We start from the raw sequence: 21427 nt of genomic DNA on the forward strand, positions 1-21427 counted from the left end.
AGGTTGGTACTTGCTGGCATGCTAGATAGGTTCTTGATGGCATGCTAGATAGGTACTTCACAACCTAGATAGTTATTTCATGGCATGGTATATAGGTACATGATGACATGCTAGGTAGGTACTTGATGACATGCTACATAGGTACCTGACAACAAGCTAGAAAGGTACTTAATGACATGCTAGGTAGGTACTTGATGACATGCTAGATAGGTACTTGACGACAAGCTACATAGTCAATTGATTACAAGTACCTGATGACATGCTAGATAGATATGTAATGCATGCTAGATAGGTACTTGATTGTATGCTTGATAGTGTTAGGTACTTGATGGCGTCTAGAAAGGCACTTGATGACAAGCTAATTACTTCATGGCATGCTATATATGTACTTGATGGCATGTTAAATAGGTACTTGATGTCAAGCTAGATAGTTTCTTGATGACAGGCTAGATAATTATTTCATGGCATGCAAGATAGGTACTTGATGACAAGCTAGATAGGTACTTGATGACAGGCTAGATAGGTACTTGATGACTGGCTAGAGAGGTACTTGATGGCACGCAAGATAGGTACTTGATGACAAGATAGGTACTTGATGACAGGCTAGATAGGTACAAGATGGCATGCAAGATAGGTACTTGATGAGAAGCAAGTTACTTCATGGCAGGCTATATAGGTACTTGATGACATGCTAGATAGTTAATTGATGACAGGCTAGATAGGTACTTGATGACAGGCTAGATAGTTAATTGAAGACAGGCTAGGTAGGTACTTGATGGCAATCTAGACAGTTACTTGATGGCATGCTAGATAGGTACTTGATGACAGGCTAGATAGTTACTTGAAGACAGGCTAGATACGTACTTGATGACAGGCTAGATAGATACATGATGGCATGCTAGATAGGCACATGTTGACATGCTAGATAGGTACTTGATGACAGGCTAGATAGGTACTTGATGACAAGCTAGATACGTATTTGATGGCATGCTAGATAGGTACTTGATGACAGGCTAGATAGGTAGTTGATGACAGGCTAGATAGGTACTTGATGACAGGCTAGATAGTTACTTGTTGACAGGCTAGATAGGTACTTGATGACAGACTAGATAGTTACTTGATGACATGCTAGATAGTTACTTGTTGACAGGCAAGATAGGTACTTGATGACAGGCTAGATAGTTAGTTGTTGACAGACTAGATAGGTACTTGATGCCATGCTAGATAGGTACTTGTTGACAGGCTAGATAGATACTTGGTGACATGTTATATAGTTACTTGATGACAGGCTAGATATGTACTTGATGACATGCTAGATAGGTACTTGATGCCATGCTAGATAGTTACTTGTTGACAGGCTAGATAGGTACTTGATGACAGACTAGATAGTTACTTGATGACATGCTAGATAGTTACTTGTTGACAGGCAAGATAGGTACTTGATGACAGACTAGATAGTTAGTTGTTGACAGACTAGATAGGTACTTGATGACATGCTAGATAGGTACTTGTTGACAGACTAGATAGGTACTTGATGACATGCTAGATAGGTACTTGTTGACAGGCTAGATAGGTACTTGATGACATGCTATATAGTTACTTGATGACAGGCTAGATATGTACTTGATGACATGCTAGATAGGTACTTGATGACAGGCTAGATAGTTACTTGTTGACAGGCTAGATAGTTACTTGTTGACAGGGTAGATAGTTACTGGATGACATGCTAGATAGTTACTTGAAGACAGGCTAGATAGGTACTTGTTGACAGCCTAGATAGGTACTTGATGACAAACTAGAAAGTTACTTGATGACATGGTAGATAGGTACTTGATGGCATGCTTGACAGTGTTAGGTACTTGACGGCATTCTAGAAAGGCACTTGATGACAAGCTAGTTACTTCATGACATGCTAGATAGGTTCTTGATGACAAACTAGATAGTTACTGGATGACAGGCTAGATAGGTACTGGATGGCATTCTAGATAGTTACTTGCTTGCATGCTTGATAGGTACTTGATGACATGCAAGATAGGTACTTGTTGACAGGCTAGAGAGATACTTGATCACATACTAGACAGTGATAGGTACTTGATGGCATGCTTGATAGGTACTTTACGGCATGCAAGATAGGTACTTGATGACATGCTAGATATGTACTTGACAACATGCTAGATAGGTACTTGATGACATGCTAGATAGGTACTTGATAACATGCTAGATAGGTACTTGATGACAAGCTAGATAGGTAATTGATGGCAGTCTAGATAGGCTGTTGATGATATGCTAGATTGGCTCTTGACAACATGTTAGATGGCTATGTGATGATATGCTAGACTGGTATTGATTGTTGATGATATGCTAGACTGGTATAGGACTTGATGATATGCTAAATACCTGTGACAAGGTAGGTAGGGATATGGCAGGTAGGGAAATACATCATGATAGAATCAAAGAAGCTGTGCTGATTATGCTCTATCTGAATTCATTAACTCTTTTAAATCTTACCTGACTTTTGACTCATCTGTACCTGAATTCATTAAGGTTTCTATATCTTACCTGACTTTTGACTCATCTGTACCTGAATTCATTAAGGTTTCTATATCTTACCTGACTTTTGACTCATCTGTACCTGAATTCATTAAGGTTTCTATATCTTACCTGACTTTTGACTCATCTGTACCTGAATTCATTAAGGTTTCTATATCTTACCTGACTTTTGATTTGCCTGTGTTTGAATTCATTAAGGCTTTTAAATCTTATATGACTTTTGACTCATCTGTTTCCTGCTTTTGTTTTACCTTATGCCATTATGAAATGTCTTGCATGGCAATGTGTTTTTTTTTTTCTTTTCTTATGCATGGACATCTTTTCTTTTACTTTTTGACTTTGTGGGTAGATAATTATCTGTCTGCTGTCTCCAGTATCAACAGTCACAGACGAACATACTTTACTTACCATGAACTTGACATGGTTTTATCCCCTGTGTATCAAGGAAACACTCATCTTTTATTAAAGCTGTAATTTGTTGGCTGAGATCTATGACCAAGAGATATATCGCACGATAGCTCAGGAAAGTCTGGTGAGTAGTGTAATAAACATATTGTCCTGCAAAATCCCACATTCCCAATGCTGCATATTCCACCATACTCTTCTCCAGTTTGTCTGAATTCTCATTGACCAATTGGAGGATTTCCATCACTGCATCCTTCTTATTTTCTATGGACCCTTCCTCACTGCTTGCTTCTGGGCTCAAAATGGCAATGGGTGATTCTACAGGCTGAGAAAAAGTAGGTCTGACTTCTTGATCAATATCTTGCTTGGCCCTGACTGATAGATCATGTTGAGCATGTCCATTATCATGTTTTTCACTGATGACATGGGCTTCAATCTCTCTTGGCACCTGCTCTTTGTCCTTTGACTTCTGAACTTGCTCATTTAAAAGCTTTACAAGCCGCTGAAGTCTCATGTATTGCTCTGCATCTAAAATGAAGAACATAATCAAAATAATTTGACCGTAACAAAACATTGACTATTTATATGGAAAAAGTTGGCAAAGCAAGCATCGGATTCCACTAGAGGTTCAAGTATTCACTGCCCAGGATCTCTGCTCTAGGGCTGTAGAAATGTTAAAAGAAGCCTGTTGTTTAGCCTTGTCACAAAGAAGTCCACCAAAGGACTCCCACAAAGTCCTAACAGGAAAGTTGGTCTGGATTGGTGCATAGACCATTTAATCACAACGGCATCAGCGATACTTTATTCTGAGTCATGGAGAAGAAAATTATCAACAAACCAGCTTGAAAAGACACTAAAATAAATAACAAAAGGAATAATACCTTGTACAGACTGTAAGAATGTGAGGTGTTCAATCACTAATGTATACATATAATGGTTAAGACTGGTGTGCTACCTCTTTCCAGAGAATAAAAAGGCAAAAGTCAGATTAAATGGAAAATGAATTTCGGTGATTCAAACTGAATTAAAACAAACAAAACAGAATCAAGATGAGGCCCACGAACCAAACTTGCAAGGATGGAGACAAATGTAAACCTGAAACCTATGTGTGTATCTGTGTGTTAGGGTGGGGGAAGGTAACCTAAATGCAAGGTTATGAAGAAAGATACAATAAAACAAATGCCAACAACTCGAAAGAGCTAATTACACCCTTTACATATGATGCAGGCAATGAAAATTCTCATTTGTACAAGCCAACATAAATTCAATTGTCTTTGAAGAGTAATAAAAACTTCTGTGATGGTGGTTACCAAAAAAGAATGAGTGGTAGTACACATAGGCCAGGGTCATGGGTTAGACATGAGTTAGGGCTAGGGTTAGTACACATAGGCCAGGGTCATGGGTTAGACATGAGTTAGGGTTAGGGTTAGTACACATAGGCCATGGTCATGGGTTAGACATGAGTTAGGGTTAGGGTTAGTACACATAGGCCAGGGTCATGGGTTAGACATGAGTTAGGGTTAGGGCTAGTACACATAGGCCAGGGTCATGGGTTAGACATGAGATCTTCCCAGAATTCACCATAAGGGATACTGAACTCACATCATACAGTCAGGGGTAATTTCCATCTAGAAAAGTGTAAAGTACATAACACCAGCAGATAATATATTTAATGATGATCAAAGACGTTTGCCAATAATAGGGTTCCTTTATTGCACATGCATGTTATTTTACAGTGATATACATGCAGGCTTTGGTAATCACTGGTAATGTCTCTACTGTTACATGCAGTTAATGCATAGGATGTTGTGCAGTTGTTGTAACATAGAACTGCTACCAATAATGGAGGCAATAATGATGAAATACAACTAATCCTTATCTTTTTCCATTGAAAGGTATTTATCAAACATATTTCAAACACAATATACACATTGTTTTGTTGAAAACCTCATATCATAATTTTCATTCAGGTGGAGTAGTGACAACTAAACTTTCAAGTCAATTTGTCACAGCAGCCATACTAGATGTATGATTGGCACCATTTTCATTTAGGACCAACTTAAGTTTCATATGAAGTCCACTGGTGAAAATCCCATGTTGATATATCAATTCTTTGGAAAGAGTGACAAAATTTTCAAGATATTATTTTCCATTCACAGAACTGCAAATTTTAAGATGTCTGCTGTGGTGGCCATACTGGATGTCAGACTGGCATGATTTTCATATATGACCAATTGGACACCATAAGAACGTCTTCTGGTAAACCCCCCATATCAATATGAATATTTATTCAAGCAAATTTTAAAAAAGAGATTTTCAAGATGGTGGCCTTATTTGAAGTTCTCACCATTTTCATATATGACCTACTTGTCATTATAAGAAGTCTTTCAGTAAAAACCATTCAGGAGTAGTGACATAAAATTTTCAAGATGGATGCCATGATGACCATTCGGAAGTCAAATCTGCACTTTATTTTATTTATGGCAATATAAATGTTACAACTTAAATCATATCTGCAAGAGAATGGAATAAAAATACCAAGAGATGAAAAACATTTGTGTTAATATGATTTGTGGTTGAATCACACTGGACTGTACAAGTTTCATGCAACTGCAGCACAATAACAAAATTGCCCCATCAGGCAAGTCAGCAGAAATGATACAAAGTCAAAGATGAATACGATCGCAGATGAACTGCATCCACTATTGCCACCGAGGAACAAGTCAAAGTTCTAGAATTTAAATTACATAAACGTCTTGGCCATTGTAAGTGATTATTCTAAGCATGTATGCTCCAGGTAAAGATGATACAAAGCTGTTATCAAAGATGTGTCTAAGAATCAAATCGACATTACAACATTCTACAAACTCCTGAGTTAAAGCAGACAATGTTCTTGGTGTACATTTGACAGTATATCTTGACAGATGCATAGGATCAATGGCCTACTGTTACATCCTGAGTTAAAGCAGACAATGTTCTTGGTGTACATTTGACAGTGTATCTTGACAGATGCATAGGATCAATGGCATACTTTCTATAACACTGAGTTACATACTAATATTAAAGTATCTTCTGCCGATAGAAAAATGACAACCGATGTTTTGCAAGGGCACTGGTGTTTTTTGTATAACATCACACAAATCATCACACAGTTCAGCCTCAACAATACCAACAATATCCGAATTAAATCAGGTTTGGTAAAATAGAATTTCCTGTGAAGGTTACTAAGGTCAAGAAAGTTTTAACATCTCATCACTTGTATTGTTATTGCCATGAGATGAATATTTTGTATGCAGTTGCTCTATCCCCACATATACAAAGCAAAAATCTGCATGGGCAAACTGAGGTAGACCTTAAGTGACCAGAAAGGTTCATAGTTGAAATCTCATTAGGTATGAATACAAAATCTTTTCAATTAATTAAAAAATCTCCAAGTCAACATTGCCTTCACATATTTAACATGAAATAGGTTTCATAAGCATGACTTTTACCATGGTGGAATTAGTAAATAGTTGCTGCATACTGAACTTCCTAGAACCCAGCAAGAATTTCTAAAATTTTCTGCATATAGTGAAGATCCCATCTTTGATCTGTATGGATTTTGAATGTCTGAAGATTCCTGAGGAAGACGCAAATTTATCCATCTCTGCTACACCAAATAATGTTCACTCGATGACAAGCAAGTTGCTGAACAAGTCTCATGCAGATTTTGCTACATTGTAATCAGATGCAACAGGCAAAGTGACATGCCAATGTTGTTCTACAGAAGAACACGGTAGTGGTATTTATAAATTTGTTCAATGTCACAGCAATATGGATATGTCAATAGTCTGCCTCACTCACAAGACATAATTATGACCAGTGATGACATTCACAAGTTTTCCAAGGCAAGACATTGCTAGATATAAAACAAACCTTTCAGCTCCACTAATGAAAATGTATGTGATTAATGTCACATCACAGGTGTGTACAAAACATATGTGAATAGTGTCATGTCACTGGTGTGTACATAAAGTATATGACTAGTGTCATGTCACTGGTGTGTACATAAAGTATATGATTAGTGTCATGTCACTGGTGTGTACAAAAAGTATATGATTAGTGTCATGTCACTGGTGTGTACAAAAAGTATATGATTAGTGTCATGTCACTGGTGTGTACAAAAAGTATATGATTAGTGTCATGCCACTGGTGTGTACAAAAAGTATATGATTAGTGTCATGTCACTGGTGTGTACAAAAAGTATATGATTAGTGTCATGTCACTGGTGTGTACAAAAAGTATATGATTAGTGTCATGTCACTGGTGTACCATATAATGTTTTATAACTTGTTTGGGTAAAATGGATACCTGATTATGCAAGCAGTAGCAACAGCATCAAGTACACCAATAAACATCATCCCAAGCACAATGGGAAAATACACAACATTTAGAGTGAGCCAGCTGCAATTCATTAAATCAATATAGTTTCTCTCAATATTTCAGTCAAATTGTCAGCATTCTAAATACTGTGTAGTTGTCTCTAAAAATAAAATAACATATCCATTTCCTCCAAAGAAACTTACACATGTAAACACCTGGCGTTGCAGTGTACCATATATATATATATATATATATATATATGGTACAGTGTGCGTGTGTGTGTGTGAATAACTATTAATAAACCAAAACAAAAACAAAGAATGAAAATGTACACTAAGCAGCATACCACTCAGGTGGCATAAGTGTCTTGGATGTAGGAGGTCATGGGTTCGATCCCGAGCCAAGTTATACTAAAGACTTTTAACATTTGTACAAACAGCTGCCTTGCTAGGCACTCCAGCATTAAAAGGTTCATATTAGGACTGGTCATCCTCTTGTCCGCATAATGTGACTGGGTTGGACATCATGCTACATGCATGTGGCATTATGCTCCAGTGCTAGACCTCACTATGTTACTGCTACACTACAGACATCATAACAATGACTAAAATGAATTTAAAGCTAATTTAATAATACACACACACACACACACACTAAGCAGCATATGCAAAAGACAATGCCTTTAGAGTAAATAATTAGTTAATTAGTAAACAGTGTTAAATACCTAAAGATTTGACCCTAAGAAAAGACGGTGGCATACAAATGGGCCATATAGAAATAAATTGAATAAATATTGGTTCATGTATGGTACCTAAGCTTGAGACAATAGATCTGAGCTGTTGTCAAGATGAATTCACACAAGTTTTATACTCAAATATCACCCATCAAATTGGAATATTCACCTTTTATCCTTCTTTTTGATAGTTTTTTTCATCAAAAGTCTGTTTACCAGAAAATGAAAACAATTTTTTAGACTCATTTTTACCAATCAGATTACAATCATCTTGAAATCCATTGCACACACACACACACACACACACACACACACACACTGGTAGTTACTAAACATCAGGCGATGATACCCCAAGTGTGCGGATCTAACAATCACTGGTTACTCCATCAAGTCGTTCCCCCGTAATTCTTGCAGAGGTGGAATTGCTGTCATCACAAAGAACTCCATGATAAAACATCTTAACTACACCACAACATTCAATTTCGACCACACATCGTTTGAACTAATCCAATCGACACTCACACTGGAGCAAAGGTCAGTCCATTTATTCTGCCTATACCGCTCTCCTCCTAGCAGAAAAAACAAATTGGCTGATTCTATCTTTTTGCAGCAGTTTCTGAATCTCCTGGACTATGGAAATTTGATAGGTGGCAACCTGATTATTCTTGGAGATTTCAATTTTCACTTTGACTGTCCCAGAAACTCAAATACATCAAAACTCATAGATTCCATTAATGTGTTCAACCTCAAACAGCCAGTTAACCAACCCACCCATAAACATGGTCGTAGTTTAGACTGGATTCTTCATGGACCTGATGATAACATTCTACGGTCCTCCCTGGTATCCCATGAACTTGCATCAGATCACCTCTGCATTTTATGCCATCTTGACGTATCAGTCCCTAACCCTCCACCTTTATTTGCTACTAAGAGAAACCTCCAAATGATAAATAGAACCAAACTAATGCACGACATCCAAGCTAACCTAACAAACTTGCTTACCCACTAATGCAGAACAACTCGATAACTGTCTGCGTTCATTGCTTGACAAACATGCCCCAGCTACCAAGTGCAGAGTATCAATTCAAAACTGTTCTCCATGGTATAGCAGTGTTAGGGACCTGCTTCGTGCTGTTAAAGGAGACCAACACCACTTTAAACTACCTTCCCTCCAGTCGACCTTCCAGACATGTTTGCAGATTTCTTCCGTGACAAAGTACAAACCATTAGAGATAAGCTTGACACCACAATTTCAACTGAATCGTCATCACCATACAGTTGGGATACAGAATTTGAACGGCAACCATTAGCAACATTTGAACCTGTCTCTATGGATTTCGTATGTACAATCCTGAAGAGTGCACCAAAGTCATGTGAACCTGATCCAATTCCAACATTACTGCTGTTTGAGTGCTTAGATCCGGTATTGCCTTCACTAACTGATGTTATTAATACCTCTTTCTCATCCCAGGAATTCCCATCATTTTTCAAAACTGCCATTGTAAAGCCTCTGCTGAAGAAACCAACACTAGACCATAACGATTTAAAGAAATACCGCCCAGTTTCTAATCTCCCATTCATTTCAAAAATCTTAGAAAAGGTTTTTTTATCCAAGCTTGTATCTCATCTACATTATAAGAGTCTTTTTAGCAATGTACAATCTGCATATCACCCTTGCCACAGTACTGAAACTACTCTTCTAAAAGTAGTTAATGACATTCTCTCTGCATTGGATAGCGGAAAGATTACAGTCCTCACCCTCCTTGATTTGTCTGCAGCATTTGACACAACAGACCATAATATATTACTTCACCATCTCCAGCATGTATTGGGCATTCATGACACGGCCCTACTGTGGTTCAAGTCCTACTTGGTCAACAAGACACAAATTGTATCTGCAAATGGAATACACTCTAGCCCAGTTGATCTATGTTGTGGTGTTCCACAGGGGTCTGTTCTTGGACCTGTTCTCTTCATTCTGTACACTCAGTCACTCTCAAGTGTCATAGATCATCATGCAGTGTCTCACCAGTTGTACGCTGATGACACCCAAATATACAAATCTAGCCACCCAAATGAAGTTGATGCTATCACCCAAGGTGTAGAGAGGTGCATTTCTGATGTGAAATTATGGATGACTTGTAACAAGCTGCAGATGAATGACGATACAACTGAGGCCATTCTGATCACAACACAAAGACTTTCTCATTCACATCCTTTACCTCAAACAATAAATATCAGCAACGCCAACATTAAATTCACATAATCAGTAAGAAACCTAGGTGTTACTCTGGACAGTACTCTCACATTGCACCAACATGTCATGAACATATGCAAGGCTGCATATCTTAAGCTGAGATGCATCAGCTCGATATGCAAATATCTTTCAGTTGATGCCACTAAAACACTTGTGTGTTCATTAGTACTTTCAAGACTGGACTATTGTAACTCAGTTCTGTCTGGTTCATCTCAATATCTACTCCAGAAACTTCAAAACACAGCTGCTCGGATCATCCTTAGAGTACCACAATCAGAGCACACCTGCCCGCTGCTCTGTACCCTACATTGGCTATCCATTCAATCCAGAATCAAACATAAAATTTGTTCTCTGCGCTACATTTCACTGTTGGACTCTAATCCAACATACCTATCTGACCTCACCCATGTGTACACACCAGCAAGATACTTAAGCTCCTATTCTGACAATTGTATACTCATTATTCCCACTATGAAAACAAAGTCATATGGACAGTGTTCTTTTGTATACCAGGCCCAGCAATGTGGAATGAATTGCCCACTGAACTTAGACACAAAGACACAGTGATCACATTCAAGAGGGCTCTCAAAACTCACTTATTTCAACTGCAAGAACAAACTTAAAGACCTAATAATGTTTCTTACCTGAAATATTCTAAGCATATTTTTTATTGTTTAATGTTTTTCTAATTTCATGCTGTTTGTTTTTGTAATAATATTATTATGTTTCTTATCTTATAGGTGTTGTCTAATGTTGTAAAGTGCTTAGAGCTTCTAAAGATTAGACGCTATGCAAAGTCCTCATTATTATTATCATTATTACTAGTGAAAAAGACAAAGCCAAAGTATTGATCTGGATTCATCTATACTCCAGTCATCAACTGATTTATACTCCATATCAACTTACTCATCTATATTCAATATGAACTTACTCATGTATACTCCCCATCAGCTTACTCATCTATACTCCACATCAACTTATTCATCTATACTCCACATCAACTTACTCATCTATAATCCACATCAACTTACTCATCTATACTCCCCATCAACTTACTCATCTATACTCCACATCAGCTTACTCATCTATACTCCACATCAACTTACTCATCTATACTAAATATCAACTTATGCATCTATACTCCATATCAACTTATCAAAACTCAACATCAACTTACTCATGTATACTCAACAAGAACTTACTCGTTTTTACTCCACATCAAAGTACTCATCTATACTCCACATCAACTTATCCATAATGGATGGAAAATTTACATAATTAGCAAATTTGACTTAGAGGCCTACAGTAACTTCACCTGTGTGCAGATTGGTTTATGGGTCACCACAGGTTCACATTATCTTGCTTAAATCATATACTCTGATGTAATTTAAGGGTCAATGCATTGTGTGTTGAAGGCAGTGACCTATATCAGTAATCCCAGTCAAAAATGCTTACTATGACACAACTCCTAATTGTCATCTGTAAAGAGCTCTCACCTGGTCACAACTACTATTCTATTCCCCCACCAATCAAATGTAATTTTTATATAAATGTACTGTGTATAACAGTCATCCTCAGGTGCTTTGTAATCAACAGTGATTTCTCCTTGCCTTAAGTGTCCACTTAATGAGGTACCAGCAGTGTCCACCCTGAGTATGTAACTAAGCTTTTGCTTGCTAGGCAAGCCACTTTTTAGATAACGGTATATTATGTGAAATGATGTATAAACATTTCATATCTTGCTTGTACATAGTGTAGTCCAGTCACACTCAGTCTAAAGGTATATCATGTAATATGATGTATAAACATTTCATATCTTGCTTGTACTTAGTGTAGTCCAGTCACACTCAGTCTAAAGGTATATCATGTAATATGATGTATAAACATTTCATATCTTGCTTGTACTTATTGTAATCCAGTCACACTCAGTCTAAAGGTATATCATGTAATATGATGTATAAACATTTCATATCAGACTTGTACTTAGTGTAGTCCAGACACACTCAGTCTAAAGGTATATCATGTAATATGATGTATAAACATTTCATATCAGACTTGTACTTAGTGTAGTCCAGTCACACTCAGTCTAAAGGTATATCATGTAATATGATGTTTAAACATTTCATATCAGACTTGTACTTAGTGTAGTCCAGTCACACTCAGTCTAAAGGTATATCATGTAATATGATGTATAAACATTTCATATCAGACTTGTACTTAGTGTAGTCCAGTCACACTCAGTCTAAAGGTATATCATGAATATGATGTATAAACATTTCATATCTTGCTTATACTTAGTGTAGTCCAGTCACACTCAGTCTAAAGGTATATCATGTAATATGATGTATAAACATTTCATATCTTGCTTGTACTTAATGTAGTCCAGACACACTCAGTCTAAAGGTATATCATGCAATATGATGTATAAACATTTCATATCTTGCTTGTACTTAATGTAGTCCAGACACACTCAGTCTAAAGGTATATCATGTAATATGATGTATAAACATTTCATATCTTGCTTGTACTTAGTGTAGTCAAGTCACACTCAGTCTAAAGGTATATCATGCAATATGATGTATAAACATTTCATATCTTGCTTGTACTTAATGTAGTCCAGACACACTCAGTCTAAAGGTATATCATGTGATATGATGTATAAACATTTCATATCTTGCTTGTACTTAGTGTAGTCCAGTCACACTCAGTCTAAAGGTATATCATGTGATATGATGTATAAACATTTCATATCTTGCTTGTACTTAGTGTAGTCCAGTCACACTCAGTCTAAAGTTATATCTTTCAATATGATGTATATAAACATTTCATATCTTGCTTGTACTTAGTGTAGTCCAGTTACACTCAGTCTAAAGGTATATCATGTGATATGATGTATAAACATTTCATATCTTGCTTGTACTTAGTGTAGTCCAGTCACACTCAGTCTAAAGGTATATCATGTGATATGATGTATAAACATTTCATATCTTGCTTGTACTTAGTGTAGTCCAGTCACACTCAGTCTAAAGGTATATCATGTAATATGATGTATAAACATTTCATATCTTGCTTGTACTTAGTGTAGTCAAGTCACACTCAGTCTAAAGGTATATCATGCAATATGATGTATAAACATTTCATATCTTGCTTGTACTTAATGTAGTCCAGACACACTCAGTCTAAAGGTATATCATGTGATATGATGTATAAACATTTCATATCTTGCTTGTACTTAGTGTAGTCCAGTCAAACTCAGTCTAAAGATATATCATGAATATGATGTATAAACATTTCATATCTTGCTTGTACTTAGTGTAGTCCAGTCACACTCAGTCTAAAGGTATATCATGCAATATGATGTATAAACATTTCATATCTTGCTTGTACTTAATGTAGTCCAGACACACTCAGTCTAAAGGTATATCATGTGATATGATGTATAAACATTTCATATCTTGCTTGTACTTAGTGTAGTCCAGTCACACTCAGTCTAAAGGTATATCATGTGATATGATGTATAAACATTTCATATCTTGCTTGTACTTAGTGTAGTCCAGTCACACTCAGTCTAAAGTTATATCTTTCAATATGATGTATATAAACATTTCATATCTTGCTTGTACTTAGTGTAGTCCAGTTACACTCAGTCTAAAGGTATATCATGTGATATGATGTATAAACATTTCATATCAGACTTGTACTTAGTGTAGCCCAGTCACACTCACTCTAAAGGTATATCATGTAATATGATGTATAAACATTTCATATCAGACTTGTACTTAGTGTAGTCCAGTCACACTCAGTCTAAAGGTATATCATGTGATATGATGTATAAACATTTCATATCTTGCTTGTACTTAGTGTAGTCCAGTCACACTCAGTCTAAAGGTATATCATGTGATATGATGTATAAACATTTCATATCTTGCTTGTACTTAGTGTAGTCCAGTCACACTCAGTCTAAAGGTATATCATGTGATATGATGTACAAACATTTCATATCAGACTTGTACTTATTGAAGTCCAATCACACTTAACCTAACTGGAAGGTGTCTATATCTTTGGGTTTGAAGGCAGCTTTTATCCTTCCAGGAGTGGGTCAAAGCAACTGGTTTGTAATGGTGTGGAAAACAAGTTGCTTTTGTGCCAGTGTGATGATATAGTTTGATATCTTATATATTCTGCATGTGAGTTACAGTTTATACATTTATCTTTCTTTGTGTTTGAATTACATGTACGTTCATTTTAATCTATTTACATGTGGGATGCAGTTTATCTCTGTCAATTTGTATTTGATTTAAATTTCATCTTTGTCTATCTGCATTTATTTTAAAGTTCATCTTCATCTATTCACATGTGAGTTAAAGTTAATCTTCATCTATCTGCATGTGAGTTAATGTTTATCTTCATCTATTTACCTGTGAGTTAAAGTTCATCTTCATCTATTTACATGCGAGTTAAAGTTTATCTTCATCTACTTACATGTGAGTTAATCTTTACCTTCAGCTATTTCAATGCGAGATAATGTTTATCTTCATCTATTTACATGTGAGTTAAAGTTTATTTTCATCTATTCACATGTGAGTTTGTGTGTGTGTGTGTGTATGTGTCATTTGGATTTTTAACGTAGCTTTAACAATTTTTCAGTCATATCGCTACGATGTCTGCAATGTGGCAGTTTATAGTGATGTCTAGCACTGGGGCATCATGCCACAGACATGTAGCATGATGTCCCACCCAGTCACATTATCCTGACACCGGGCCAACCAGTCCTAACACTAACCTCTTAATGCTGAGCGCCAAGCGAGGCAGCTGTTAGTACCATTTTTGTAAGTCTTTGGTATGACTCGGCCAGGGATCGAACCCACGACCTCCCGCATCCGAGGCGGACGCTCTACACATGTGAGTTTAAGTTCATCATCTATTTACATGTGAGTTAAAGTTTATCTTCATCTATTTACATGTGAGTTAATCTTTATCTTCAGCTATTTCAATGTGAGTTAATGTTTATCTTTGTCTATTTGTATGTGAGTTTATCTTTATTCACATACGAGTTCAAGTTATCTTTGAAAAAAGATCGTTGTCTTCAAGAAAAGAAACAAGTTTAATCCCTTTTCATTAGGGTCAAGGATCATTTTATATTTAAACAAGTTTGTAGAGGCATGGGAAGTGATAATTCACAGATCACAAATATCGCCCTATCTGACATCATTTTGTTCCCTACTCATCACCGGCCTCTCACAAAAACTGTCTTTTGTTCTCAGCAAATGTCTAATCCAGACAGTGCTTTGATATGTGAATAATTGTTTCCAAGTCTGTTTTACAGTAAGCTATCAATCAGTAGTAAAATTAGTGTTCTACTATGGTCTTCAAATAAGCTAAGATCAGTGATTATTCTAATCAGTTATGACTTAATTCATCAGTGAGATTAAAGTTAACACAGATCTTGTGTGGAAATTAAATTTGGGAGTGAACAACATAAGCATAATTAATGATTTTGCTGAAGAGTGTACATAAAACAATCTCAATAAAATAATTAAAATAATAATAATAATAATACATGTAATAATAAAGTTAACAACAATATTGCTAATTGGTGCATGGTAATTGTTCCAAAGCCAGTTTTAAATGGTGAACATGTGGTCATAAGTGTATAAAGCCAGGTTTTGCCCTTCCCATGGGTGGCTGTTAAATTGGTGACATGCCTTATTGTTGTTTTGGGGTTTAACACCATTTCTAAGTGCAAGCTAGTCTTTATCTGATGGCTGAGACTCAAACCCACATAGACAGAGTTGAGATGGCAGTAACCAGTTAAGGTGAGTGTTTTAGACCAGTTGGTCACCCAGGGCCCACAGACCTGATTGTACCACAATGATTACAGATGTGAGGTGGCAGTAATCAGTAAGGTGAGTGTTTGAGACCATATGGCCACCCAGGGACCGCAGGCCTGATTGTACCACAATGATTACAGATGAATGGATGGACAAATATACAGAAGACATAATGCCTGCCTTTTGCTATTGAAGCATGGTGATAATTATTTTCTGACTTAACTTCATGTGTTAATAGTAGGATGAGATTGCATATATGTGAAGTAGTTTGCAATATGACTTCAGGATCAATGTTTTGATTCAGATGGACTGTGATAAGACTTCAGGATCAATGTTTTGATTCAGATGGACTGTGATATGTCTTCAGGATCAATGTGTTGATTCAGATGGACTGTGATATGACCTCAGGATCAATGCTTTGATTCAGTTGGACTGTGATACGACCTCAGGATCATTGTTTGGATCAGGTCAGACTAAAGGGAGAACATGAATATGCAATGGAAGGTGTAAAGAATTTGCAATGACATGAGTGTGTGTGTGTGATTTGTATTGTTAATGTAGCTTTAAAAAAAATCAGTCTATGATATCTGCATTATGACAGTTTATAGTAATGTCTATCACTGGGGCATCATGCCGCAGACAAGAAGCATGATGTCACACTCAGTTACATTATCCTGACACCAGGCTGACCTGAGTCCTAAGACTAACCTCTTAATGCTGAGCACCAAGTGAGGTAGCTGTTAGTACTATTTTTATAAGTCTTTGGTATGACTCGGCCAGGGATTGAACCCACGACCTCCTGCATCCGAGGCAAAGAGAAAAACCCACTTTTGGTTCAAAGCATTCACAGCCTAGGATCTGTGTTCTAGGACTGGGGAAATGTAAAGAGTAGCTTGCTGTTTAGCCTTGTTGCAAAGAAGTCAACCAAAGGACTCCCCAAAGTCTGAAGCTGGCATGGAATGATGCAAAGGCCATTTAATCACAACATCAGCAATAATTTATTTGGAGTCATGGAGAAGAAAATTATCAACAAACTAGCTGTGTAAGACACTAAAATAAATAATAAAAAGGAATACTATCTTGTACAGACTGTAGCTGTGTAAGACACTAAAATAAATAATAAAAAGGAATACTATCTTGTACAGACTGTAGCTGTGTAAGACACTAAAATAAATAATATAAAGGAATACTATCTTGTACAGACTGTAGCTGTGTAAGACACTAAAATAAATAATATAAAGGAATACTATCTTGTACAGACTGTAGCTGTGTAAGACACTAAAATAAAGAATAAAAAGGACTACTATCTTGTACAGACTGTAGCTGTGTAAGACACTAAAATAAAGAATAAAAAGGACTACTATCTTGTACAGACTGTAGCTGTGTAAGACACTAAAATAAATAATATAAAGGAATACTATCTTGTACAGACTGTAGCTGTGTAAGACACTAAAATAAATAATATAAAGGAATACTATCTTGTACAGACTGTAGCTGTGTAAGACATTAAAATAAAGAATAAAAAGGAATACTATCTTGTACAGACTGTAGCTGTGTAAGACACTAAAATAAATAATAAAAAGGAATACTATCTTGTACAGACTGTAGCTGTGTAAGACACTAAAATAAATAATATAAAGGAATACTATCTTGTACAGACTGTAGCTGTGTAAGACATTAAAATAAAGAATAAAAAGGAATACTATCTTGTACAGACTATAGCTGTGTAAGACACTAAAATAAAGAATAAAAAGGAATACTATCTTGTACAGACTGTAGCTGTGTAAGACACTAAAATAAATAATAAAAAGGAATACTATCTTGTACAGACTGTAGCTGTGTAAGACACTAAAATAAATAATAAAAAGGAATACTATCTTGTACAGACTAGCTGTGTAAGACACTAAAATAAATAATATAAAGGAATACTATCTTGTACAGACTATAGCTGTGTAAGACACTAAAATAAATAATAAAAAGGAATACTATCTTGTACAGACTAGCTGTGTAAGACACTAAAATAAATAATAAAAAGGAATACTATCTTGTACAGACTAGCTGTGTAAGACACTAAAATAAATAATAAAAAGGAATACTATCTTGTACAGACTATAGCTGTGTAAGACACTAAAATAAATAATATAAAGGAATACTATCTTGTACAGACTGTATCTGTGTAAGACATTAAAATAAAGAATAAAAAGGACTACTATCTTGTACAGACTATAGCTGTGTAAGACACTAAAATAAATAATATAAAGGAATACTATCTTGTACAGACTGTAGCTGTGTAAGACACTAAAATAAATAATATAAAGGAATACTATCTTGTACAGACTGTATCTGTGTAAGACATTAAAATAAAGAATAAAAAGGACTACTATCTTGTACAGACTATAGCTGTGTAAGACACTAAAATAAAGAATAAAAAGGACTACTATCTTGTACAGACTGTAGCTGTGTAAGACACTAAAATAAATAATAAAAAGGAATACTATCTTGTACAGACTGTAGCTATGTAAGACACTAAAATAAATAATATAAAGGAATAATATCTTGTACAGACTGTAGCTGTGTAAGACACTAAAATAAATAATAAAAAGGAATACTATCTTGTACAGACTGTAGCTGTGTAAGACACTAAAATAAATAATAAAAAGGAATACTATCTTGTACAGACTGTAGTTGTGTAAGACACTAAAATAAATAATATAAAGGAATAATATCTTGTACAGACTGTAGCTGTGTAAGACACTAAAATAAATAATAAAAAGGAATATTATCTTGTACAGACTGTAGCTGCATAAGACACTAAAATAAATAATAAAAAGGAATAATATCTTGTACAGACTGTAGCTGTGTAAGACATTAAAATAAATAATATAAAGGAATACTATCTTGTACAGACTGTAGCTGTGTAAGACACTAAAATAAATAATAAAAAGGAATACTATCTTGTACAGACTAGCTGTGTAAGACACTAAAATAAATAATAAAAAGGAATACTATCTTGTACAGACTGTAGCTGTGTAATACATTAAAATAAATAATATAAAGGAATATTATCCTATTCAGACAGTAAGAAAGTGAGGTGTTCAATCACTAAATATATATAATTGTCAAGACTGGTGTGCATCCTCCTTCCAGAGAATAAAAACACAAAAGTCAGATTAAATGGAAAACGAATTTCAATGATTCAAAGTGTAATAAAACAAACAAAACAGAATCAAGATGAGGCCACAATCCAAACTGGCAAGGATGGGGATATCTAAATACCTATACAAACTAAACAAAGAAATAAAATAATCCTCAATCATGCTAAATGTTAACCTGAAACCCATGTGTGTGTGGGTGTGGATGTGTGAGAAGGTAACCTAAATGCCAAGTTAAGAAAAATACAACAAAAAAACAAAACAAATGCCACTAACTATGGAGAGCAAACGTCACACTTAAAGTATGACGTAAGTAATGAAAATTCTCATTTGTATGAGTCATTTGTATGAGTCAATTGTACAAGTCATTTGTACGAGTCAATGCAAATGCAATCTTCTTTTGAAGAGTAATTTAAATGACAATCCACCACTCTATGAGTTCATCTCAACGAGGCACATCGGCCCGTGTAAAATCTGTGCAAATATGACGTTCCCTTCTACCCTCTTTACATGGAAACCAAAACGAATTTCCGCCATTTTGACAACACCTCATGAGGTGTTGTCAACGAGGCACACATTCTCTGATAGCGCTCCCTCAACCCGACATGCCACCGCAAACTGCTTGAAAATATTCCAAACCATTCTTTTGGGGTTTAACACCATTTCTAAGTGCAAGATAGTCCAAATCTGGTGGCTGTTAAATTGATGACAGGCCTTATTGTTGTTTTGGGGTTTAATACCATTTCTAAGTGCAAGGTAGTCTATATCTCATGGCTGTTACATTGGTGACAGGCTTTATTGTTGTTTTTGGGGTTTAACACCATTTCTAAGTGCAAGGAAGTCTATATCTCATGGCTGTTACATTGGTGACAGGCCTTATTGTTGTTTTTGGGTTCAACACCATTTCTAAGTGCAAGATAGTCTATATGTTATGGCTGTTAAATTGGTGACAGGCCTTATTGTTGTTTTGGGGTTCAACACCATTTCTAAGTGCAAGATAGTCTATATCTCATGGCTGTTAAATTGGTGACAGGCCTTATTGTTGTTTTTGGGTTCAACACCATTTCTAAGTGCAAGATAGTCTACATGTTATGGCTGTTAAATTGGTGACAGGCCTTATTGTTGTTTTGGGGTTTAACACTATTTCTAAGTGCAAGATAGTCTTTATCTCATTGCTGTTAAATTGGTGACAGGCTTTATTGTTGTTTTGGGGTCTAACACCATTTCTAAGAGCAAGGATAGTCTTTATCTGGTGGCTGAGACTCAAACACACATAGACAGAGGTGAGATGGCAGTAACCAGTAAAGGTGAGTGTTTTAGACCATTTGGCCACCCAGGGCTCACAGGCCTGACTGTACTACAATAATTACAGAGTTGAGATGGCAGTGTTCAGTAACGATGAGTACTTTAATCCAGGGCCCACAGGCCTGACTGTACTACAATAAATACAGAATTGAGATGGCAGTAATCAGTAAATGTGAGTGCTTTAATCGATTTGGCCACCCAGGGCCTACAGGCCTGATTGTACTACAATAAATACAGAATTGAGATGGCAGTAATCAGTAAATGTGAGTGCTTTAATCGATTTGGCCACCCAGGGCCTACAGGCCTGATTGTACTCCAATAAATACAGATGAATGGTTGGACAAACATACAGAAGACATAATGCCTGCCTTTTACCACTGAAGCATGCTGATAACTGTTTTCTGACTTAATGTGTTACTAGCAGGATGACACTGCATATATGTGAAGTAGTTTGAGATATGACTTCAGGATCAATGTTTGGATTCAGTTGGACTGCGATATGACTTCAGGATCAATGTTTGGATTCGGTTGGACTGCAATATGACTTCAGGATAAATGTTTGGATCAGGTCAGACTAAAGGGTGTGAGAACATGGAGGGCTGTCTTTGAATATGCAATGGAACCTGTAAGAATTTGAAATGGCTTCAGTTTGTTAGTGTGATCTGGATGTTTAATGTAGCTTTAAAAAACCATTCAGTCATATCACTATGATGTCTGCAGTGTGGCAGTTTATAGTGATGTCTAGCACTCCAGGGGCATCATACCACAAACATGTAGCATGATGGCCCACCTAGTCACATTATCCTCACACTAGGCCGACCAGTCCTAACGC

General features: G+C 36.1%; 1 protein-coding gene across 4 annotated transcripts in view; it reads right to left on the reverse strand.

Moving 5' to 3' along the window:
* Positions 1-21427, reverse strand: part of LOC149774807 (uncharacterized) — a 208457-nt gene that overhangs the window by 75281 nt on the left and 111749 nt on the right. For all 4 annotated transcript variants that reach the window (XM_089944718.1, XM_089944719.1, XM_089944720.1 and 1 more), the window contains exon 5: positions 2959-3483. In XM_089944718.1, coding sequence (XP_089800844.1) covers positions 2959-3483 — 525 coding nt within the window. The remainder of the gene's footprint in view (positions 1-2958; positions 3484-21427) is intronic.

The sequence above is a fragment of the Sinohyriopsis cumingii genome, unplaced genomic scaffold, assembly GCF_028554795.1.
Source record: "Sinohyriopsis cumingii isolate HCF-2022 unplaced genomic scaffold, ASM2855479v2 utg000131l, whole genome shotgun sequence".
Classification (NCBI taxonomy): Eukaryota; Metazoa; Mollusca; class Bivalvia; order Unionida; family Unionidae; genus Sinohyriopsis; species Sinohyriopsis cumingii.